General features: G+C 38.6%; 1 protein-coding gene across 1 annotated transcript in view; it reads left to right on the forward strand.

Moving 5' to 3' along the window:
• PCDH15 (protocadherin related 15) overlaps positions 1 to 25,070 on the forward strand; it is a 1,392,890-nt gene that overhangs the window by 1,279,621 nt on the left and 88,199 nt on the right. Inside the window, exon 29 of the mRNA XM_065552026.1 lies at positions 9,622 to 9,749. Within this exon, the coding sequence (XP_065408098.1) occupies positions 9,622 to 9,749 (128 nt within the window). The remainder of the gene's footprint in view (positions 1 to 9,621; positions 9,750 to 25,070) is intronic.

Raw genomic sequence — 25,070 nt, forward strand, 5'->3', positions numbered from 1 at the left:
CTTGATGAGTTTTAATTAGATTATATGCTACTCTAGAGTTCCAGGGCATTGAATTGATGAACCACTGTGGAACTAGATGACACTGAAATGATGAACCACTTTGGAGATAGGTGACTTTGAATGAACCATTCTGTGACATGGAATTAATGTACCATTCTGGTATTAGATGATGCTGAATTGATGTAAGTTTCCTTGTTAGATACCACTAAATTGATGAACCATTTTGGAGTTTGCTGACAGTGAATTGATGAGTCACTCTGAAGCCAGCATGGCACAGGAAGAATGAACCATCCTGGAGTTAGATAACACTAAATTGATTAACTGTTCTGCCACTAAATAATACTGAATTTTGAAAAATTCAAAGGTCAAATACTGAGTTCTCAACTGTGTGGTAATCTAGTTGTTGATTGAACTAGACACAAGAGTGTGAATTTACATCATATCATTAGGCAAATATTAAAATGTAAACATAACTAAAATTTGCCCATAGAGTGAGTGGCACAAATTGATGGCCTACTAATCTTTAAACAAACAAACAAAAACCCAGCAATAAACTAATGAGAAAGAAAATAGAAAATGATATACCGCTTTGGAGTAAGATAACATTATAAACAGTGAGTTAAATTGAGTTATTGTGAAAATATTAAGTTAATTGATGTAAAAATCGTCTCTTGGGTTCAGTTCAATTGCAGTAACTCCTGTAACTATAAGAGTCCAATGACATGACATTGTACATGATACATTTAAAATTAGAAGTCATTATAGTGTAAGATTATAGTTTCAGAGTAGCAGCCGTGTTAGTCTGTATCCGCAAAAAGAACAGGAGTACTTGTGGCACCTTAGAGACTAACAAATTTATCAGAGCATAAGCTTTCGTGGGCTACTGCCCACTTCTTTGGATGCATATAGAGTGGAACATATATTGAGGGGATATATATACACACATACAGAGAGCATGAGCAGGTGGGAGTTGTCTTACCAACTCTGAGAGGCCAATTAAGTAAGAGAAAAAAAATTTTTTGAAGTGATAATCAAGCTAGCCCAGTACAGACAGTTTGATAAGAAGTGTGAGAATACTTACAAGGGAAGATAGATTCAATGTTTGTAATGGCTCAGCCATTCCCAGTCCTTATTCAATCCTGAGTTGATTGTATCTAGTTTGCATATCAATTCCAGCTCAGCAGTCTCTCGTTGGAGTCTGTTTTTGAAGGGTTTTTTTAAGATTATAGTGAATTTGAAAGCTTAGAGACGCTAGGCTGAGGAGTCAGCAGATTGTGATGTTGAGTCATGGATGATTTGAAGTTTTAATTTACTTAGATTGTAATCTCTTTGGGGCAGGGTCTTTTTATTATGCGTTTGTACAATGTTTAGCACAGTGGAACCCTGATCCATGACTTGGGCCACTGCAGTACAAATAAATAAGAATAATTAATAGCTTCCTTATGGAGTCCTGTGAATTCTCCATTATTGTTAGGGAGAAAGACAGAGGTAATGACAGCTATGCAAAAACTATGTATGAGGGAATGTGCTGCAACTTAAGGATGACAGTCTATAAATCCATCACAAGATGGAGAACCCCTGTCCAAAATAAATGTTGAGAACCAATCAGTTAAAGGCATACAATAGTACATTTAGTTATTTCTTGATTTGAAAGCACTCCTAGAAGAAGGGGTAAACTTATAATATTTTACCTCTTTTGAATATGAACATTTAAAAGTTGCTTGCAATATCTCAATATCAAGAGACTTGATATTGGGGAGAGCAGCAGTCAGAGCAACCAACTAAAATGAGTCAGGGACAGAAAAAGATGATAATGAAACATGGAAAGAAGAGGTATGTATGGAAAAATACAGAGGGAATAAAAAAGAGAGATTGCTGTGTAAGGATGGAAGGACAAAGAAAAATTGAGAGAATTAAGGAGATGAAGGAGACGGGTGATACATCTCCAAATTAAACAGTCCCAGTTTTAAAAATCAAAGTATTTGTATGTCTCTCTTCCCCAATATGTGACTAATCTGTCCTCTACTGAGGAAACACTGGTATTTATGTCACTTTGCTAAGGAGAGGCTAACAGAGCCAGAACTTATGGCTTCACCTTATGATATCATTTAATGCTATGGATTACAAGGACATTATGAATTCCATAGAGTACAGAGGTAGACTAAGGGATTGGTCTAATTTCTTCCTGTATTCACAGTTTCTAGCATTTGACTCTAGGAATTTTTTTTCCAACTCAGTTCACATGACCCTTCGAGTCATGCTGAAGACCTGCTTACCGTACAGCTGCTGACAATAGTTGTCGTTCTTTATCTTGAGCTATCGCTACTGTACATATGGTGCCCAAGTTTAACAGTCCTCTGTGGCTGATTCAGTGGAGGTAGCCTTAAGGCTGTTCTGGTGTCTATCTTAAAATGGTCATGGATGGAAACAGATGGTTTAAAAATAAAACTTTCATGGACAGAGGTGTTACAGTTGGCAGACAATGCCTAGTGGAAGTTTCATCCTCATTAAATGTTACGTTTGATATGTCTCATTGCTCCTGTTTTGTCAGCTGTTGACAACTACCTAAGTTATTTTTAGCTGTAGGTTGGTCTTATACAGAATGTTTCTAACATATTTTAGAAGATCTTATCACTTCCAAAAGCAATACTATGCCAATGTCCTCAGCTACTAAAGTGATGAGTATTGTGCAGAAATCAGATTGATAGTATGCTAACCAGTATTTTCACGTTAATAATAGGCTTCAGTTTTCCCTGGTCTTCTCTCTCTCTCAGAACATTGCTTCCCAGCACAGGTGAATGCCCTAACCACCAGGCTATCAAGTGAGTCTGACTTTTTCTAGCCCAATGCCTATTCAAGTAAAAGTGGACAGTGAAAAAACACCAGCAGTATGTGTTGATAGGGGGACATCTAAACTTGAGAGACTCACTGAAAGAGGAACAAGAAAGCTTTGGGTGAGAGGGGAAGAGACAGACATACTTTCTTAGAGGGGACTCCTGCTTAACTGTGCGTCTGCTGAGATCAGAGACAACTAGCTGAGCTGGAAAGGCTCCATGTTTTGAAAGAGAAGTCATGAGCTGCAGGGGAAAGATCTCTAGGGTATTCAGGGACTCTGCCCAAGCCCAAAAAATTCTCCAGATTGGCGAGGAGCATGAGGCCATGAAGTGCATATAGGTTCCTTTATTTTGTATAGACTCTGTGTTTCTCATGCTATTAAGTAAAGAATAAAGAGTTTTAGAATTCTGTGCAAAGTTGGCTTTCACTATCACATGCCCCTTTAAGCCAAAAGGCTCATGCTTCTGGTGGGATTCTGGGGAATGTACAAGAGCTACTGGGAAGGCTTGTAGAAGGTGGCACTAGTTACAAGGCCTAGGGATTGAGGGATCCCCATTGCCAAGGGAGTGACAAATATGAGTCTGCATCTGAGCATGTGCCACAAGGCCCAAAGCCAGGAACAGTGCCTAAACTGTGCCACCTCCAGCAAGTTAAGTGCATGTGGAATTCAGAAGCTGGATCCCTCCCAGCAGTATAGTGGGTAATTAACTAGGTCAGTGACAGGTGCCTAAAGAGGCAGTTAGGCACCTGAGTCCCTGTGTGATTCTAGCCCATAGCAGTTTGCATCAAAATGCCCTTGGAATATGCTCTGTTGATTTTTATTTGGGTTTGCCAAATCTGTTATACAAAGATTGAGCTCAGTTGTAGATATTTATTTAACTTGCCAAAGCACAAAGTCCTCTTAGAAGATTATTAAAATCACGGTAAAGCAAATTATTATTGATGCCTGTCCAATTATAATTCTCATTCAGTTTGATTAAAAAGAAGAGCCTGCTGTTATTTGCTTCAGAGATGAACACATGTTCTTAACCAAATTCTAGATTTCCAGTGTTGGGATTACTATTGTGTGAGAGACATAGTGTATTGTAAAAGACAAACATAATATAATCACTAGTAAAAGCATGATGTAAAAAGGATCTTGTAATGCACAAGTCGTAACTTAATAACATCCTCCTAATACCACAGTGCTCAGTAAACACTTCAACATCACTTCAGTTCAAATTCATATTCCTTGTCAATTAAGATGCTGCAGTGTTAGTATTGACCAAACATATTTGCAACATTTAGATAAGCATTTTAATGTGGATCAGCAGGGTAAATCAGAGTTTACTGGAAGCATGTTGGTCACTAGGGGATCAAAGAGATCATGAAAATGTCAGAAAACAGGCTCAAAAAGAGAGCACAAATGGGTGGCTATTCCCCTCAAAAGTCAGGGAAATTTTATGGAGTTAGTATAATCTTTTCATCATATGGGCTTTTTGGAGTTTTCTGAGAGACTATTATTCAAAGACAGCCATTCAGACTTTTAAACGTATTTTAAAAATTCTGTTTAATCACTCCATTCCATTGTAACGTATTTAAAGGGAAAAAATACGTATCTGACATATCATGATGTCTTCCTTTTAGGTGCGTATAGTTGTGCCCTAATGACAATTAACTTTTACCATATATTTTACCAACGTCTACATGTCTTTCTGCAGAGCTTCTTTATTCCATAAATCATGCCCTTCTAAACTGTCACATTTCACAGTGGGAAAGGAGAAGTGTGCACAACTGTAATTCTTTTCTGTTGCTTTATATATTTCCAGTGTGATGGGGGTTTTGACAAAACACGCATTATGAATAAATGTACTTTAGCAGAGTTTACCTTTTCCTTGTTTTGGAGATACTATAGTCAAAGGACTTTCCATATTGAAAAGAAGTACTTGCTTTTTCAAACAATAAAGTAACAGTACACAGGTGCCTGAGCCTGCTCCAGGACAATTGAGAATTTAGAAATCAGTGCAGGTGAGGGAGGAGGGAAAGTATGGCTCCAGATCACCTCTTCAAGCTGTTTGGAGGCTTAACCAGCCTCCATCAAGCATTTAGTTGCCACCCAGGAAGAATCACTGCAGTTTAGCATCCTCTGACTGGCCATTCTACTACACACATTGGGGAGGAGGAAACTTCTTAATTAGAACTGGTTATGCCAACTTTATGCCATCCAGTGATTTACCTACATGAAGGGAATTTCCAGTTGTCCCTTAGAACAGCTTTCTAGATCCTTTGCACTGCCTGAGCAACTCCAAGGAATGGAATGGGGCTGAAGATCTGGCCCATAAACTTGATACTGAGCTTGCTTTATCTGAGCCAATGCTATATGAATTGTGCATATATTTGGCACTTTTGAATTGAAAATGAATTATGAGCCACTGCTTTCATTTTGCATGAACAGTCTCAGTTATATGTTGTTTGCCCTCCCAGAAAATTATCTCTTCCTCAGTCCTTGTCTCCTCCCATTTTGTGCAACAGCTCTTTGCAGTATACCTCACTGAGCACTGAGAGAGGACATCTTTGTTCCTATATTTAAGACTGAGTGTGGAGTTCGATTCCAGAAGCTCCTATTGTCACATGGAGGGCTAAAGGACCTTGATGTCTTTTGAGGCAATCTGTGTGAAAACCCCACAATCCACTTTTTTTCTTTAAAATTAGATTATTAAAAATAGAGAGAAACTCAGATTAAAAGAAACCAGTTGCATAACATATCTCCTCTGAATACTTAGCCAAAGCCCAGATAGGTAGGTTCCCCTTACTTAGTTTCCTGTCTTCAAGGCAATTATCAGTTGAAAACAATTTCCTTCTCTGACTTTGACTTGTACAGTGTGACAACTTCATGCTGTTTTGTCCAGAGACCGATGTTTCCCTCCCTTAACTGACCAGTTTATTAAGTCCTTTGATCCAGGGCAGTATCTCCCTCCATTTTACAAAACAGTTCTCTGAAGGTAAACACAGAACTCGGGCTGCGAAGCTGCGTTCCTCAAAGTTCAGGAGATTGTCCACTGAGGAGAAAATGGCCTTTTAACAGTGATTAATAGTTGTCCTTCAAATTCCTTACTACTACTTAACTGTATTCTAGTATAGCCCTCCACAGATCTTTTTGTCTAACTGGACACAGTTTATCCAGGTCTCCCTTTAAAACCTTCTGTCTCAATTTCCCCTTCCCATGAAATAAATAAGTAGTTAGACTCTATTCACATGTTATGTTATTCAGAATAAGCACTTCAGTTTTAATGATCAAACTCATATCTAATGCATATCATGCAAAATAATTTATATGGAAAGATGGATTCCAAACCTAGAGTCATTAAGAATAAAGTTTTACTGAAGCATTACACCTAGTGGAGCATGAAACATTTGCTTTCAAAAGAGGGCAGTAAATATTGTACCTTATAAGCATTTTAACTGCAAGAGTATATGCTAGTTTGTGTACTATATTATATTATACTATGGACCAGACAGTACTTGGTTTTTCATTGGTGTGCAAGAGCAGAGAGGTAACAAAGTGCCTTCCTCTGCCTTATGTCCCTGTGCAAACCTCAGACACAATCCCATTCTCTGCTTTTTGAACATAGGTACAGGAAGAATCTGATGCTGTAATTAGACTCACCATAGGGTCAGGGCTATGGTGGTGCCATGGCCCCATCTCCCTTTATACCAGCCCCCACACAACTGAGGTGCTGCAGGAGGAAAATGCATACCGTACATTCTCATAATAAGAGTCCAGGATTTCTCACCTCCAGTGCAGGCTATTGCTGAACAGCCACAGTATAGATCTGTGTGCAGTGCTTACTACTGATGAAGACTTTTAATGTGTGCTGCTATAGGCTGTCTCTATTTTAGGACAAAGGAATGTGTGTAGTTTGGTTGGTAGTCCTTTTGTTGCACTCAACTGCAGATTGAAAGCTGATAAAAAGGAAGAGTTAAATAAGCAATTCACAAATGCTGTGTTTTCCTAACACTGTCAGAGCCAATGAAATATAAGCTGTGCATAAAAATGAGGTAATGAGCTAAAATGAAGGTGTTAGTGAAATTTAAATACGAGTGAAGCATAAAGCTGCAGCAACAGTATATATGTATCTAATTAATTATTGAAGAATGGTGAGGTTCTAAATAGCTGGAATTAGTAGACACACTAATAATAGCACTTTGCTTTTATATATAGTGACCTTTATTTGAAGTTTTCAGAGCACTTTGCTGATGTTGAGTACATCAACATTCATGCTGCTCAGAGAACTAAAGAAAAAAAAGTTTTCTAGCAAAATACAGACCAAACTTTTCCAAATCATGGGTTGATTTATATGTGAATGGCAAGCATTAGGAAAAAGATTGTTCATTTGCATTACAAATAACTCATATAGGTTGCAGTGCTGCTGTATTACTAGCAATGAGCTTGACACAATTAGAGTTTTCCCTACAGCAGTAGTCTACCAATGCCAGCCATTGATTTAACTGTTTATACTCAGTAGGTCAAGGTCACTTACACACATTACCTGTAATCTTGTTTAAATCTTTCTTCCCTGAGGGGGAAATGCAATGAAGACAGGGCCTGAGAATCTCATTATTCTTGACAGGGCTGCAGTTTCTGAGTAAACTACAGTTGGTAATACTAAAAATCCAAGTATGCTGTCAGTGTAAGGAGGTATATTTTTATCTTTTATAAAAGGCTGATATTGGCCCTCCATTTGTAATTTGATGTAATAAATAATGCAATAGTCAAAACAGGAAACATTCTAATAAAATATAGATTTAGATCAGATTCCTTCCATTGTTGTATGCAGTGCTGTTGTAGCCATGTTGGTCCCAGGATATTAGAGAGACAAGGTGGGTGAGGTAATATCTTTTATTGTCTCACACACCAACAGAAGTTGGTCCAGTAAAAGATATTATTTCATCCACCTTCTCTAGACACTGTTCCTTACATATAACAAAGTTACCTGTCAAAATATAGCTCCTTTTTTTTTAATACGTAGAAGGGCGATAGCTTGTTATGAAGTAATTTTCCCATGGAATGACAGCACCTACAGCTTGTTCATTTTATCTGTACAGATCAATGTGGAAAGGGAATAACTGATTATTCTGTTGCCAGAATGCTATTTCCTCATACATTTTAAATCTACTATACTTTGAACATTTTTCTCTGACTTCAGTTGTTTTTATGAAGTCGCCATGTTTCAAATGTCTAGGCCTTCAGTGAAACGTATCATCTCTGGTGCCTTTGCCAAAGCAGGAAGTGGTCTATTTTCTATTAAAGACACACTACTGCACTCTTTTCAATATGCCATTGTGTTTTAACCAGATTGACAAAGCAACTGCTATGAAATAAGCGTGCTGTACAACACTCAAAATAACCACTGATTACTACCAAGTAGGAGAACCAACTTGAAATGAAGTGATTTGTCAATGGAAAATGCAGTCTTTCTCAACAAACTGGCTATCAGTATTTTCAACAGTGATTCCTTTCTGGATTATGGAGTATGGAAAGAGACAAAATTACATTACATTTGCCGTGTAGACCACTGCACAAGTTCATCTTTGCTCCAGATGGGCTGGCACATTTTGCCAGAAGTTTTTTTGTTTTTCTTGTGAAGAAAGGAGATTATTTGTGGTCATTATTGTTCATTGTGGTAACTGAGATTAGTTTGATAAAACATAATTTAAGGGCTAATCTTGCACACAGATGTGCCAGAAGGGAGCATAGGGACCCTGGTTCAATATGTAAGCAACCAGGTGGGCTACATCCTTGATACACAAGTATACTCACCTGACACAATAAATTAAATAGTCATTGAGAATTCTTAGGCACTTGCAGGAGCAAGTCCATCAGCTGTATATGCTGTATGTCAGCAAGCAGGTGTATCAGAGGAAGTATAAAGAGCACCCCACAGTATATTGTGTTGCCCTGCAATGTAGAATGCTGCTATGACCAGGCAGAATTCCTTATGTAGAAAATGCTCCTGCCAGCACTGTTGCACATACTCCTTGTGCTGGTTTGCTGGCCCGACATCAGAATTCAGTAATAAGTGTTTAATTAGTTACTAATAATTAAAAAATTTAAAAGAAAGTTGTGTGCAAATTAGAAAAACAGTTGATGATATTTATAATGAAGTCTTGACAACTAGTGTACATAATATATTTTTGCTAAACCTCAACAAATGTGTTTATTATTCCTTTAACAAACAACTACTGTGTAATGTATATTTTAGTACTATTAAAGGGACAATGTGAATAGTTGATAAGGGAGCAAATTTTAGCTCCAAGCTTCCAAGAGTATATCATAAGTAGGGTGACCAGACAGCAAGTGTGAAAAATCGGGACGGGGTGGGGGTAATAAGAGCCTATATAAGAAAAAGCCCCAAATATCGGACTGTCCCTATAAAATCGGGATATCTGGTCATCCTAATCATAAGTAGTGATAAAATACTGATTTTTAAAATAATGCAAAATACCATAACTGTATCTTTTTTAAAATGTATGTAATGGCCCTGATTTATGTCCAAACTGTGCTTCTCTTACTCCCTATTTTCAGTGTTAATTTAGTTTTGAGTAAGAGGAGGATCTAGCCATTAAAAATTTACCTTTTAACATGCAAGAATAACGTGCAATTATCTTACCTAGGGATTTTTGTTTGTTTTTACAATTTTATCAATGTATTTGTTTCAGTTGATCTATTCTTTAATGGTAGAGCATGAGCCATTCAAAATTTATTCTCAAAAGACCCACATGTATTTCTTCTTCTTTTTTTGAAAGGTAACACAGCCAAGGTGTTTATTGAAGTGCAGGATGAAAATGACCATGCTCCTGTCTTTACCAAAAAACTCTACATTGGAGGAGTGTCTGAAGATGCTAAAATGTTTTCTTCTGTGATGAAAGTTAAGGTGGGAGTCAAGCTATTTAAGTACAGTTTACAGGCTAAGGAAAAGTATTTACTCACTGGATTAAATTTCCACAGGAGGTTACAGTAGATGCATCTGCAAACTATTTGAGCTCCTGCTACATTAACAAAAATTCACACTTGACTTGTGCACATAAGAAAGTAAAATAGGTGCAGAATGGCTAATTATCTGTCTAAAACCCTGTTCATGCATACAAATTTGGAGTTTTGCAAGTATGTTGGCCCCATAATCCAGTATTTTCCTGAAGCAAAACTCCCTTTGAGGTCAATAGAGTTTTGCCTAAGTAAGGATACAGGATTAGTTTCTTTGTTTAGCTTTTGATATTTTTATTTAAAGATTTGTAGCATTATTTTTTGGAATATGTCAATATATGGCCATTTCCAACATGCTTTAATAGCAGTTTGTGCCTAAAAGGCTTCCGAAGTATTCTTCTGCAGCACGTTAATGCTTTGGTAATGAAATAACAGTCAGTCTCTGTTTCAGTTCAGGAAAGCAATTTTACATCTGTTTGCTGTATGTCATAAATTTGGCTGTAGTTAAAACAAATTGTATAGGGTAAATATTTTTTTAAATACATTCTATTTAGGAGAAAAATAACATTTTACTTAATAAATTAATTTTAAACAAAGAATGTTAAAACTGGAAGTGTCTAGTTCCTATAAAATACTGTATGGCCATAATCTTTAGTGTTCTACAAGACTCTGTTTACCCAGGCCTGTTGAAGTTAGCTTTTCTCCCCCTCTTTTCCTTCTGCATTTTGTATCACTTTAAACTGTTGTGGAAAAGCCTGAAAGTTGCTGATTCTAGTTTATTCACAAAGGTCACAGAAGCTTGACCTTCCAGGATATTTCCCTTATCTTAACCTAGTGATTTGTTTGGAACACCAGAAATCTAATAGAGAATGACAGAAGCTTATTAAAGCTGTCCATTATTTACCTCAGGGTAGTGTCCTTCATCATGTTAGCTCAGAGATATTAAAAAAAATACTGGAAGGCAGGTAAGCACTGAATATTAGGAAGGATCCCTTGGTCTTACCTTGCCTACTGGTGCATAATATTATTGCTTGTTTTATTTATTTATTCCCCTTTTGATCTCATTCAGATCCTCAGCCCCCAGGAGGCTGTTTCAGTGGCACACAGCAACCTTAAATCTGTTCTAAGAGCATAGCTGGGAATTTTCCTAAATGGTGTAGGGGAATCCTTCCACTGCATCAAGCTGACATAACCTGCTCTATGCCACCCTTTCCTACCTTCCCTCCATCATAGAGGATGTGCTGGGGGCCATAGTGGGTGTGGACAAATTGTGCTTCCCTCCAGTGATACCCAGTTACTATAACAGCTTTTAGGAGGCCATTGCAGGCTGCAGTAAGTTAGCCCGGAGGACAAACTTGAACCTGGTTGTCCCCAAATTAAGCTAGCACAAAAATGTCTTCTAGCCGCTTTTGTCATCTCTCCCTCCCCCCCCCCCCCCCCCTCCCCGATGTGATGTTCTGGCACAGCTGAAGATGCAGATAATTAGGCATTTTAAAATGTTTGGTGGTACAGAGACTGGTTTAGAACATGTGGGATATGTCTAAGAATAGGATCAGATACAGTGATTGTAATGGAATGATAAACTATAGTATACTATTCAGCCATTAGTTGGTGAAGCATTTAACATTCCTTATTTAAGCTAACCTCAGTGGGGAGAACATTAAAGGGTCTTATACTGAACACATTTGGTGTCTCTCTTGCTCAGAAGGAAGCCCTGTAGCCAGTCCATATCTGGTACAGGAGTATAACAGTGATTGCTATTAAACCAGTGCTTGCATATGCAAAATATGTAGTTAGATATAATTGGATGTCTGTATATCTGATTCATCTGATATGTTCACTTTGGACTTATAAATTAAAGGTTTGGCATACTAAAAAATATAGACATGGAAAATTGTGTTAAATATTTGAACTACAGAAAAGCTTATGATACCATTCTGCACAAGAGATAAGTAAGTTACTTGAGGAGATAAAGAAGTCTTAGCTATCAAACCCATAAAGATTTAAGAGTATTTGTGAGTGGAAGCATACGAAACTTAAGGAAGAACTAAACTTGTATTATGAATTAGGTTAGTCAAAATTTTCTGTGGAGTCTCTCCTATCTCTTCAAAGAGGCTCCTGGTTTTCTATCATTGAACTCCAGGCACAAACACCAACAATCATCAGTGAGGTGGGTCAGAAATACATGAAATAGGGACAAACTTGCAAGGGAGGTATTTGCCTTCACCCATGGCAAGGTACGCGAGATAATATTTTTTATGGGACCAACTTCTGTTGGTGAAACAGGGAAACTTTCGAGCTACCTTAGTTCTTTGTAGCTGAAAAGCTTGTCTCTTTCACCAACAGAAGTTGGTCCCATAAAAAAATATGATCTCAACCACCTTGTCTCTCTAATATTCTGTGACCAGCAAGGCTACAACAACACTTCACCCATGGCAATCAGTTGATATAATCTGAAGGAAAGTAGTGGAAATCCAAGCAAAGCAAGGAATATGTACACTTTAATAGCTGTATCCTTCTCCCATCAAAGTCAGTGGTAAAGCTCCTTTTGAATGCAATAAGAGCAGATCCATAGGGAAATGGAAACTCCACACTACATTACAAGGTATAAGAGAGTGAAAGTTGTTAGTTGAAAATAAAAAATACAACCCATTACATTAAGGTTTCTTTATTTAAAATGAAACAGAAAAATAAATGGGCATGTTTGGTGTAGTAAAGCAAACCCACAAATTGGATCAGTGTGACTTATTGTTGGATTTAACCAGTAAGTGCCAACTTTCTGAAAACCACTGCTAATTAACTCATTTCACTCTGTCTTCACTTGTATCTAAATGGACAAAAAGGAATTCCTTTTTTTCGTTAAATACAATACAAAAATAAGGCATTACTAAGTACTAATAAAATGAATTAGATAATACCATGTCTAATCTCAGTAGATATTACATGCAGAATCATTGTGAGTAGAATTTAATGAATGTTTCTTCCAATTTCAATTGTAAGAACCTTAGAAAAGTACCCATATATCTTGTGTTGTAGAGATTATTTGAATTTCAGTTCCACTGAGAAACTACTTTAAGATTTTTAACACATTTTCTTGCATTATTCGTTTATTAATTATCATTAAATTTCTTAAATTAGAGTGGCTGTGAAAAGAAACTGATAACAAATATTCAAGTATGCTTTTTCTGAAAATATTCCCATTCTTTCCCTTGCTGATAACAGCTTTTAGGGATCTTAAAATATGTTTTTTGTATATCAGAGAAATTTTTATAAATAAAATATATGAAGATCTTCAGTACTGAAATGAAAGTTACAGAGCACAAACAGCCCAGGAGTACCTAATTCTGAAATGAGAATAATCTTATCTGTCAGTCCAGTTCAGATCTGCCATTACAAATCAGTATTTACAGCAGCTACACAAATAGCGGGGTTCACTATTGCCACTGTTGCCCTCCCCCTTCCACTCCATCCCACCACCTTAGAGTATAAGATAGCAATGGTAGAGCTGGCCCAGAACTTGGGATTTCTGGTTCATGAGAAATTTCAGTATTTTGATATTTGATTTCATTTTGAAATGGAATGAAACCAAATATTTTGTAATTTCTTATGAACCGGAAATCCAAGACACTTTTCATTTCAGAAACACTAACACATGGTGTTTCCAAAGTGCTACATAGTCCCCAGGACCGGCAGCAGCTGACTAAAATTGATATTCTTGTAATTAGTAGTGGTAAAACTGACAAGAATGTCAATTTTACTCAGCTGCTGCTGGCTCTCTGAGGATCTGCAACTCTGGAGCAGCCTAGCCGTGGGAGCCCCAATGGTTTCCAGGCTCACAGCTCCATGGCAGGGAGACTGGAAATCCTGAGAGCCCAGCCCTCACTTAAATCAAGGTTTTCAGGGCTTCCAGCCTCCTTTGTGCAGACCCAGCAGCACAGAACTTGAAAACCCTAGTTAAAGCCAGGTACCTCAGGACTTTCTGGACTGACAGGCTCCTAGATTCATTGCATGTAGCCTGGAAACCCTGACAATCTTGGCATGGTGGGGCTGGCCAGAGCCTGGAACTCTCTGGGTCCCCAGCCCTAGAATAATACACAAGGTGCTCCTCCAGAGCCGTGGACCTGGAAGACCAATCTGTCCAGCAGCCTGATAGGTGAGCTGGCAGAGAACAAGGCAGGTTTTTGTCTTGGTCAAAAGTTATTCAAATCTGAACTCTTTTTTAAGAGACATTTCAGTTTTGTCTGAAAACTTCTGACCAACTCCAGTCAATGGCAAATATTTATTAAATGCATATAAATGGTTGGAAAATGATGATTTTTGGTGGCTTCTTTTGTATGTAACATTGCCCTCGGGAGGCCAATGAGTTTATTTTTAATTTAAATATTATTTTTTGTCCTCAAAGAAAATAATGATTGGTTGGCTGGTGATCAGTTGTCTTTTTATGCTAAACTGCAGAAAATCAGAAATTATGGAGGCACTGCAGTGACTCTTTTAGTTAATAAAATGACACACTTTTTATTATCCCAATTTGACCCTCTTTTCTAGCTTCCGCTTTTCTGCCTGCTCTTTTAAATGCTGTGGTCTCTAGCCAGAGTATAACTTTCGGTGTGTGGGTGGGAGAATGGTGGGGGGGAGGAGGGTTGAGGTGAATCAGAAAAACATTTTCTGTGATATGGACTTTGAAGAATGAGATATAATTTATTTCACTTTTTGAAAAGTTTTTAACATTTTTCCCTCTTTTGTGTGGCCATGTCTGATAGCTTGATCTAGAAACTTCCATTTCATTTTATTCTGTATTACCAGCTGAAATCTGACACACACAACTTCTGTGAGAAGGTGGTGTACACATTTTCCAGTTACTCATTGCAGATTTTTGCACCTCTGAAAACTTCACCCAGTCCTGCTAGAAAACGAAAATTTCATGAAGAGTTTAGTGGAATTTAGAATCCGTATATATGATTGTTCATCAATGTCTATACACTTGGTCAGACTTCTTTAAAAAACATTTATATCACATTTACACTCCCGTGATAGAAGGAGACATTTCAGATGTTCATTAAAAGTCTCAGTGAAGTCTAAATGGGGGTGGGGGGAGAGCAAATGTTTGATCTGACAGGCCGGGGAAAAGCAACCCCTGGATTCTGAGAGGAGGAGGGGAAGATGGAGGTAGACTTAGCTGCTCGGGGAACTTCTCCCCCAGCTCTTTTCCAGAATGCACTCGAGGATGGGAGGAGGAAGGAGAAGAGAGGCAGAGGAGGAGCGGAGAATTCACTAGTCCTCTCTACTGTCACTGGGTAGGCTGTGTATGTGCATTGCTGGAAAACAAGAATTTCATTTTGGGGAAAAATTGAGGTTTCAACATTTGATCCCATTCTCATGCAGAACAAAGCCAAGACCTTTTCCTCCAAACAATGACAGAGTCAGATTACCCCAGAAATACCCAATTGCTAAGTGGTTAGTGCACTCACCTAGGATGTGGGAGATCCAGATTCTAGACCCTGTTCTGCCTTATTCAGAATGCCCTAACCAGCTCTATCTCTCTCTCAGTTCCTTCTATTACAGCTATTCCACTTAGAATATGTAGTTAAATATTCATTGAGAGAGAGATACTGACTCTCTGGCCTAGTGGTCAAAGTACTCACATGGGATGTGGAAGACCCAGGCTCAAGTCCTGCTCCAATCAGGCAGAATATCCCCTCCTTGAGAAGACCCACCCCAGAATTACTTAATAGGTCAGTGCTTAGGGCCCATAGCCTGGCATGTGGAAGAGCCCAGTTTCAAGACTGGAATCTGAATTGACCAGGGACTTGAACCTACATCTCCCACATCAGAGGTGAGTGCCATAGCCACTGGGCTGTTGGCTATTCTGGGGTGACCTCTTCCTCCTCACTGAGAAATTTAATGGAAACCAATACAGTTCTATAACCATTTTGGTTTTGACAAATCTGCATTTTCTGACCAAAAACAAAACAGAAAGTTCCCAACCAGCTCTCGCATGAAGATCCTTTACCACTGCACTGGACCCACATAAATGACTGTTACTTTTTGGGGGTGGCGGAAGGACATAGCACTCCTACCCTAAAAGTAAAATGTTAATAAAGATGCAGCCTTCCACTTAAAATGCATCCCTATGTCTGTGTCTGATTTTCCTATTTGTCCTCATCATTAGCTTTAGGAAACACAGGAAATGACAGACTAGATCAGACCAGCAGTGTGTCGAGTCCAGTATCTTGCCTCCAAGAGTGACTTCTAGCAATTGCTTCAAGGGTAGCAGGTAGTTTGGAGACAGGTTTATACCATGAAGAAATTCTTCCTATCCCCAATAGTTAGAAGTTGGCTTATGCCCTGAAATTTGAAGGCTTATGTTCTTGGGGTGTGTGGTGATTGTTTTCGTTTTTCATATATTTATTATAACTTCGAACTGTCTTGTTATCCATATGCATATCTGATCCTTTTAAAAGTCATGGCAAGTTATTGGCCACTATGATACCTTGTGGCAATGAGTTCCACATTCTAATTGTGTTGTATACCATTTGTTGTTTTGTATATTTTTATCATGACACCTTTTATTCACCTCTCTGAGGTATACTGCCCTTATTTTTTTTCCAATAGCACTTGTCATCAGTTTTTATTTCTGCTTATCCTTAAGATGGGGAGATCAAAACTGAGCATAGTATTCTAAATGAGGTAATACCATTGATTACTATAATGCCAATTATTGTACTTTATTATACTGCCACTGTAAAGTCAATTGACAATAGTTTTGGCTGCTGTAAAAGGGATAGGATGTTTGGGGAAGCAAAAGTTCTATAAAGGAGAGGGAAAATAAAGGCAGAAAATGACATTTGTATTAAAAGCAATGAAAGGTGTGAGTTCTCCCCTGCTAAGTTTCAGGAAAATAGTGTTTTTTTTTTCCAGTGGCATAATGAAAAGAATAGTACTATTGTTCTGACATATAGAACCAATAATAATGGTTGTTTTTGTGTGTGTGTGTGTTTTTTTTAAGTATATATAATTCAGTTGTACTTCATAAATATGGCAGAAGGAAGATTTACAATTTATTATAAGACCATGCCTATGCATTACATTTTCATAGAACAAGTACATCAGCTCTTGTTGAAATGATGGTATCACAAATGCATTTATTGAATTGTGTATATATAATTCTCAAGAAGAAGGGGCTTTAAATCTTCACTATCGTTTTGTATGATCTTCTTGTAATTTCTTTAGTGTGAGTGTTAAATCTATAGCTGAAATACATTCTTAAAATAAAACTATTCGTAACAGTTCATCTTGAACTAGACTGTGAAAGGATTGAAGGATTAGCGGTGGGCATTGTTTGTTTGAGTCCAAGATTTCAAAACTTCAGTAGGAAATAAATAATCTACAATAAACTTCCTCCTGAAAGTACTCATTAAAGTGTAATATTCCGTAAAGCTCCACATAACACAGGATAAAAAGTATCTGGGTAAGTTTGATAGGAACAAACCTTTCTTTTGTCTCAAAACCTCAAATTTTCACTGCAAAACCAATAGCAATAATAGAAGAGGTATAGTGGAAAATTGGCTAAATTGTATTTCCGCCCGCCCTTCTGAGTGCCATTTTAACCTGAACTGCTTCATTCTGGATTATGAAGTTATGTATTCCAATACTTATTATGTAGCTGTGTCAAGACCACTAGATGGAATTCAGTCACACGCACACAAAAACTTTTTGTTGATGTAATGCTGAGAACTAAATGAATATATGATATTTTTAATAAATGTATCAGCTAGGCATCTATTTATCAGTCAATGTGCAGAATGTACTTCCTATTAATGTTAATGGGAGTTATATGTGTGCCCTGACAGACCCCTTAAATTTGAGAAAAGAAAGAACAGAATGTTTCAAAGTGAAAATTGTATATTAAATAAAGCCATTCAAAATCTAGCAATCTGCTGCATCAATTTGTAACCAGGCCAATTTATTCCTTCTGTGCTACAGGATAACAGTAAATGTTTACATTTGGGAAATAGTACCAGAAAAACAATAATTACAGATAAAATATGCTGAAAGCTTTTATGTGGACAAAATATACAGTTTAAATAGACAGTTTGAGAAGTGGCATAATCTTTAATATCACAAATATTCATATATAGTTGAAAAAGTGTTTTAAAGTTCAAATGTAAAACTCTTCAAATTACAGATTGTAATTCAGGCTTCTAAATTTCACATTTTCCATAATTTTGCATTTTGTTGGACAAAGACATGACTGAGGGCTTCTCTTTACTACCTGCCTGGATCGGCGGGTAGAAATCGATTTCTCGGAGATCGATTTATCATGTCTCATTGGGACGCGATAATCGATCCCTGAATCGACGCGTGTACTCCACCAGCCGAGGTAGGAGTAAGCACCATCGACGGGGGAGCTGCGGCGGTCGATTTGCCGCCGTCCTCACAGCGGGGTAAGTCGGATCAGATACGTTGAAGCTATTCCCGTAGCTGAATTTACATATATGAAATCGATTTCCCCCCCACCCCGTAGTGTAGATGTAGCCTAAGTATAAAAGTAAGGTTTTAACTATATTTTAGTGTATCCCTGAGGTGTGCATCGCTAATGTTAGCACTAATGGCTGTAGAAAAAGAATTCATTTTAGAGCACAATCATAGCAAGTTTGAAAGATATAAAAAATACTTGTCATTTTATTGTAGCAGGGAAAACACTAACACTTTAAAGAGAGGAGTTACTTGACTTTTATTCAAGATACTTTTTTATGCTGAGAGAGATTCTGAATCATTGCTCAAGTATGGACATTCCTTCTTAACGTTATTCCCATCAGTTTCCCGGCACTAAAACAGCAGGCTATTGACAGTGATAAATACTGACTAAAATCTAAGAACAACCAATTAAAACACTGGTTGTATTAAAAACATTTTGACACTGCAGTTTTTACTATGAAAAATGCAAGGTGGGGAAGTTTTATTTTTAATAAATTGAGAACCTCCTATTGAGCATATTTACAACAATATCTCTACAGAAATGGTAGCCTGGGTGCTTCATAGGAACATATTTTAGTCAAGAGCAATGATAAATCCAGTTACTTTGAAATGGCTGCTGCTGAACCAGGCAAGCTATTCTTCAAACTTGAGGAAAGTTACAATTTTGTTTCAGTGTCAGTCTAAAAATCTGTGCTATGTTAATAACGTAAAAATATGAATTGTCTTTCATAAGAGGAAGCAGTTTTCCCAACCTGCAAAGGGTTGCAAGTTCAGCACATATTCTTTAACATGTTGTTGCCCTTTATTGACCCGAGTGGCTAGTCAAAGTTGGGCATCCTGCTCCAGTTGAGAGAAGAAACTGAAACTGAAATCTGTTCTTTTCTTTGATGCAATCTTATTTACAACGAATGTACAAGATCGTGTTGTTGCAAATGCAGAAGGAACCAGAAACAAAAGAATAGTTACTTACCTAACAGCCCCAAGCATCTTTAGCCAACACCAGACCAAAAAGTGTTCTCTCTAGCTTTTTTTCCCCAGGATCATACACTGCTCACAGACCGCTGCTTGGGTTTCCTGCTTTGCCTCTGGCTCTCTGTTTCTGTGTCTGCACCCTATCTTGTCTTTTTCACACAGAGACAAACACACCCACCTGGTCAGAAAAATACTCAGTGGAACCCTTTGCCCACATGGTGCTAGTTTCTGGGCAAACTCTATTATGCTTTGTTTTAGGTGTGTCCCCTGCTGACAGCCATTTCAGGCCCTGTGCTGATCTGCTTCTTGTGACTTAGGCTACGTCTTCACTACCCGTCTGAATCGGCGAGTAGAAATCGATCTCTCGGGGATCAAATTATCGCGTCTCGTTGGGACGCGACAATCGATCCCCGAATCAACGCTTGTACTCCACCAGCACAGGTAGGAGTAAGCGCCGTCGACGGGGGAGCTGCGGAGTTCGATTTGCCATCGTCCTCACAGCGGGGGAAGTCGCTCAGATACGTCGAATTTGCGTATCTTAAATCGACCCCTCCCCCACCGCGTAGTGAAGACGTAGCCTCAGCCCTCTGGACAAGTCACATAAAGTCCTACTCCTGGGATAAACCAGTAGTCCAACAAGTAATAGTCCTTCAACTTCAGGTTGGACTCTCTGTCTGAGTCTGGACTCACCAGTATCAGAGCATTTCAGTTGTTCTAGCCCTTTGGGGGTGGGAGGGACAGATTCCACTCCACCTTCCTTGGTGGGCCAGTAGGGGAATAAGGCCCTCCCTTTCCACTGGGTTCCAGCCCAGGGAAGCTTGTATAGGCAGTCAAGGCCTGACTATGCACACCATTTGTTATCTCCCTGGTCCACTTTCTACCTTACCTTCTCTTGGGCCCTGGCCTCAGCCTCTTCCTGGGTTCCTGGTGTATAAGCTCCTCTCCATCTAAGCTGCTTCCCTGGCTCACTGAAGATCTTCTTAGCACTTTCTGTCACCCCGCTGTTTCTGCTGCAGGAGAGTTTTCTCAGTTTCCTTGCAGGGTAATGTTTCCGCTCTCTGAATTCCACAGAATGCTAGAGTCTGGGCTCCAGCCCAAGCCTGGAAATCTATACAGCAATGAAACAGCCCCACAGCCCAAGCCCCGCGAGGCTGAGTTAGCTGGCATGGGCCAGCTGTGGTTTCTTCTTTGCTGTGTAGACGTACCCTTATTATCTCCTCATACAGAAGCCTTTCCATTCCCTTGATAGTCTTTGTTGCCCTTCTCTGAAACTCTTCCAGTTCCACTATATCCTTTTTGAGACTGGGTGACCAGAACTGGACACAGTATTCAAAGTGTAGGTGCACTATGGATTTATATAGTGATATGATATATTTTCTGTCTTATCTATCCGTTTCCTAATATTTCCTAACATTTGGTTAGCCTTTTGTAACCCTGCTACATGTTGAGCTGACGTTTTCAGAGAGCTATCCACAGTGACTCAACCATCTTTCTTTCTACTCACTTAGCATTCAGAAAGGTTGCAGATGTAGTTGTCTTCAATAGGATTGTACAATTGTAACTGTAGCTGGCTTCATGGAACTTGGAGGAAGTAGCATATGTTGCAAGAGAGAAGTGTTAGAAGAAGGCACTAGGAAGAAGTCTTAGAAGAGGGCACTCTGTCTGCTCATGGTTTGATTGCAAGCTGCAGTTGCAGCATCTCTGTAAGTAGTTTATTTAAAAAAAAGAGAGAGAATGTTCAGGGAGTTCTCTCATGTTATTACCCAGCACATGGTACATAAAACAGTAATTGAGAGGGTAATACATTCTGCATATTCAGTGGCCCGTACAAGCTTTCTATAGATGAGTAGTCAAAAAGTGTAGTCTCATAAGTGTCACTACCCAGGTCTTACAAGACTAATAAAATAAAATATCTAGTAAAAATGATTTTTATGCTTGGAGTAAGCACATTGTAGTAAGAAACAATGAATACACATGGACCAGACCTGCTGAGTAAGAAAGTGCCATTTTTACTTTGTCAGTTTTTAAGTAGAATTGCACTTTAAGGACTGAGAAAATTAAGGGCAGCAAAAAGCAAAATGAGATCATGCTAGCCAAAAATTTAAAGGAAATACAAGAGGCTTTTACAAGTGTATCAGGAGAAAACAAGTACTAGAGAAAAAGTAGTCAATAAATAAAGACAAGGAAATGAAATGAGCAATGACTCAAATATAGACAATATACTACCCCACCAACACAACAGAAGTTTCTTTTTTTTTTTTTTTTGGAGTGGAGAAGAGGGCTTCTACTACCCCAGCATAAGATTTTTTTATGTGAAGGCTCACCATGCCACCCAATCAGAGATCTGTAATGATGGCTTTGCAAGTGCCCCCAGGTGTTGTAAAATCCACCATCTTCCACAACCCTATGCTTGGTGGGATGATGTCAGCTGCCTGCCCCCCCACCCCACTGTAAAGAGCCCTATGTTAGGGTTGCAGAGAGGGGTCCTACCGCTGCTGGATTTCACATTAGCTGGGGTCTCCTCCTCCTCAGGTCCCTTGTTCCCTGGTTTGGTGTACATTGGTGTATAGCCCAAGAAGAGAGGGTACCTCAACCCTTCTGCAACTCCAGAGGATTCTTTTGGTGGGTAGCCCTGTAGCCACTCCAACAGAGAGTATATGATGAGAGGTCAGCATCAATTGATTTATTTGAGGGGCTTAAGAGCACCTGTCCAGCATTAATTCATTGGGAATGGGAGAAGAGAACAGGCACAAGTTGTTTTATTGGGGGGGGGCGGGGGGCACAGAGGAGAACAACAATTAATTGGCATTAATTGAAAGGTCTGAGTTCAGCCAGTGGTGGACAGAGGTCTGTAGGCCTAAGAGACTGGATATAACTTGGGAGAGGGCATGGCTCAGTGCACCACTCTTACAGCTTAGCAAGTAGGCTTCCTCCTAGAGATAGTAGGTGTTCAGTAAATTTTCAAGTCCTGTGAAAGAATAATGGGTTGAAATTAGGAAAGAGAAAATATAGACTGAATGAACAACCATCTCTGGCTTCTATGAACCCATAATATGGAATTGTTGTCAGGTCCTTGGGCCTCCTTTTTATCATTATTATTATTTTGTTTTTCCACTTACATGAGAATGCTACCCATGCTAAAGATAAAATCAGTGTTAAATTCACATATCATAAATTATAAGGGTAACTCAGTATAAAACCCAGAGCCATATTCAGCCTTGAGGTAAGTAGATGTAATTCCATTGACTTCAGTGCAGTTGCAGCAAAGCTGAATTCTGCATGTATCAGAAAAATAATGAAGACTCACATAAAGCCACACTTTGGCTTTGTGTGCCCTTCAATTTTTTTATTATTCATCCTTAATTTTGATAATTGTGATTGACTATAACGTAACAGATTAAAGCTGATGAGTGGGAATAGACAGTATTTTATGTCATGCTATGATTCACTAACTTGAAGTTAAAGGGTAGTTTCATTGTAGATAGCTGGTCTTTGCTAGCTTAGTTATCCTGAAAGAAAGAAATATTCTTAATTTAACAAACTGTTATTAAGTATATTACAAATTTTGGGTGTGGCGTCACAGTGATTTACTGCTCTTTAGCCTTTTATCTTTGGAGATCTGTGTTGAGATTTAGACCTAAGATACAAGTGAAAAATGAAATCGTGGTCTCTTTCCACTATCATTTATCCATATCTCAATTAGGAATACGTGAACTGCCTTGGAAAAAATAAAGAACCGTCTTGTAGGAAGAATGGCAAGAGACCACCCTGGCTTAACCAGATTTTCAATGGTCTGAAACTCAAAAAAGAGTCCTACAAAAAGTGACAACTACGTCAAATTACAAAGGATTAATATAAACAAATAATGCAAGTATGTAGGGACAAAATTAGAAAGGCTAAGGCACAAAACAAGATTAAACTAACTAGAGACATAAAAGGTAACAAGAAAACATGTTACAAATATATTAGAAGCAAGAGAAAGACCCAAGGACAGGGTAGGCCCGTTATTCAATGTGGGTGGGGGCAATAATAGAAAATGTGGAAATGGCAGAAGTGCTCAGTGAGTAGTTTGTTTGTTTGTTTTTTTCCACCAAAAATGTTAGTAGGGATTGGACATCTAAGATAGTGAATGCCAGTGAAAATGATGTAGGATCAGAGGCTAAAATAGGGAAAGAACAAGTTAAAAATTACTTAGACAAGTTAGATGTCTTCAAGTCACCAGAACCTGATGAAATACATCTTACAATAATCAAGGCGTTTACTGAAGAGATATCTGAGCCATGAGTGATTACCTTTGAAAAGTCATGGAAGTCAGGAGAGATTCCAGAGGACTGGAAAGGGGCAAATTTAGTGCCAATCTATAAAAAAGGAAATAAGGACAAGTGGGAATTATAGGCCAGTCATCTTAATTTCAGTAACCAGAAAGATAATGGAGCAAATAATTAAGCAATCAATTCGCAAAAACCCAGAAGATAATAAAAACAGCAAGGAATCCAGTAGCATCTTAAAGACTAACAGATTTATTTGGGCATAAGCTTTCGTGGGTAAAAAAACCTCACTTCTTCAGATGCATGGAGTGAAAGTTACAGATGCAAGCATTATATAATGACATGAAGAGAAAGGAGTACTTCACAAGTGGAGAACCAGTGTTGACAGGGCCAATTCGATCAGGGTGGATGTAGTCCACTCCCAATAACAGATGAGGAGGTGTCAATTCCAGGAGAGGCAAAGCTGCTTTTGTAATGAGCCAGCCACTCCCAGTCCCTATTCAAGCCCAAATTAATGGTGTTAAATTTTAGTTCTTGCTGTTTCACTTTGAAGGCTGTTTCTGAAGTTTTTTTGTTCACGAATAGTTACTTTTAAATCTGTTATAGAATGTCCAGAGAGGTTGAAGTGTTCTCCTACTGGCTTTTGTTTGTTACCATTCCTGATGTCCGATTTGTGTCCATTTATTCTTTTATGTAGGGACTGTCCGGTTTAGCCAATGTACATGGCAAAGGGGCATTGCTGGCACATGATGGCATATATAACATTAGTAGACGTGCAGGTGAATGACCATCAGAAGACCCAACCATATCAGCCACACCATCAAGGGCTCATTCACCTGCACGTCTACTAACGTTATATATGCCATCATGTGCCAGCAATGCACATATACAAAATGGGAAATAACTGCCTCAGAATACAGCACACATACTGCAGAAAGGGATCTGGGGGTCATAGTGGTTCACAAACTAAATACGAGTGAACAATATAATACTATTGCATAAAAAAGCGAATATCATTCTGGGATGCATCAGCAAGAGTGCTGTAAGCAAGACACGAGAAGTAATTCTGCTGCTCTACTGTGCACTGTTTAGGACTCAAATGGAGTATTGTGTCCAGTTCTGGGCACAACATTTCAGGAAGGATGTAGAGGAATAGGAGAAAAACAAAAATGATTAAAGGTCTAGAAAACATGACTAATGAGGGAAGATTGAAAAAATGGGTTTGTTTAGTCTGGAGAAGAGAAGCCTGAGGGGGGAGATAACCGTTTTCAAATACATAAAAGTTGTTACAAGGAGAAGGGGGAAAAATGTTTTCCCTAACCTCTGAGGATAGGACAAGAAGCAATGGGCTTAAATTGCAGCAAGGGAAGTTTAGGTTGGACATTAGGAAAAACTTCCTATCTGTCAGTGTGGTTAAATACTGGAATAAATTGCCGCGGGAGGTTGTGGAATCTCCATCATTGGAGATTTTGAAGAGTAGGTTGGACAAACACATGTCAGGGATGGTCTAGATATTACTTAATCCTGCCATGAGTGCAGGGACTAGATGACCT

This window comes from Chrysemys picta, chromosome 7 (assembly GCF_011386835.1).
Source record: "Chrysemys picta bellii isolate R12L10 chromosome 7, ASM1138683v2, whole genome shotgun sequence".
Lineage (NCBI taxonomy): Eukaryota > Metazoa > Chordata > Testudines > Emydidae > Chrysemys > Chrysemys picta.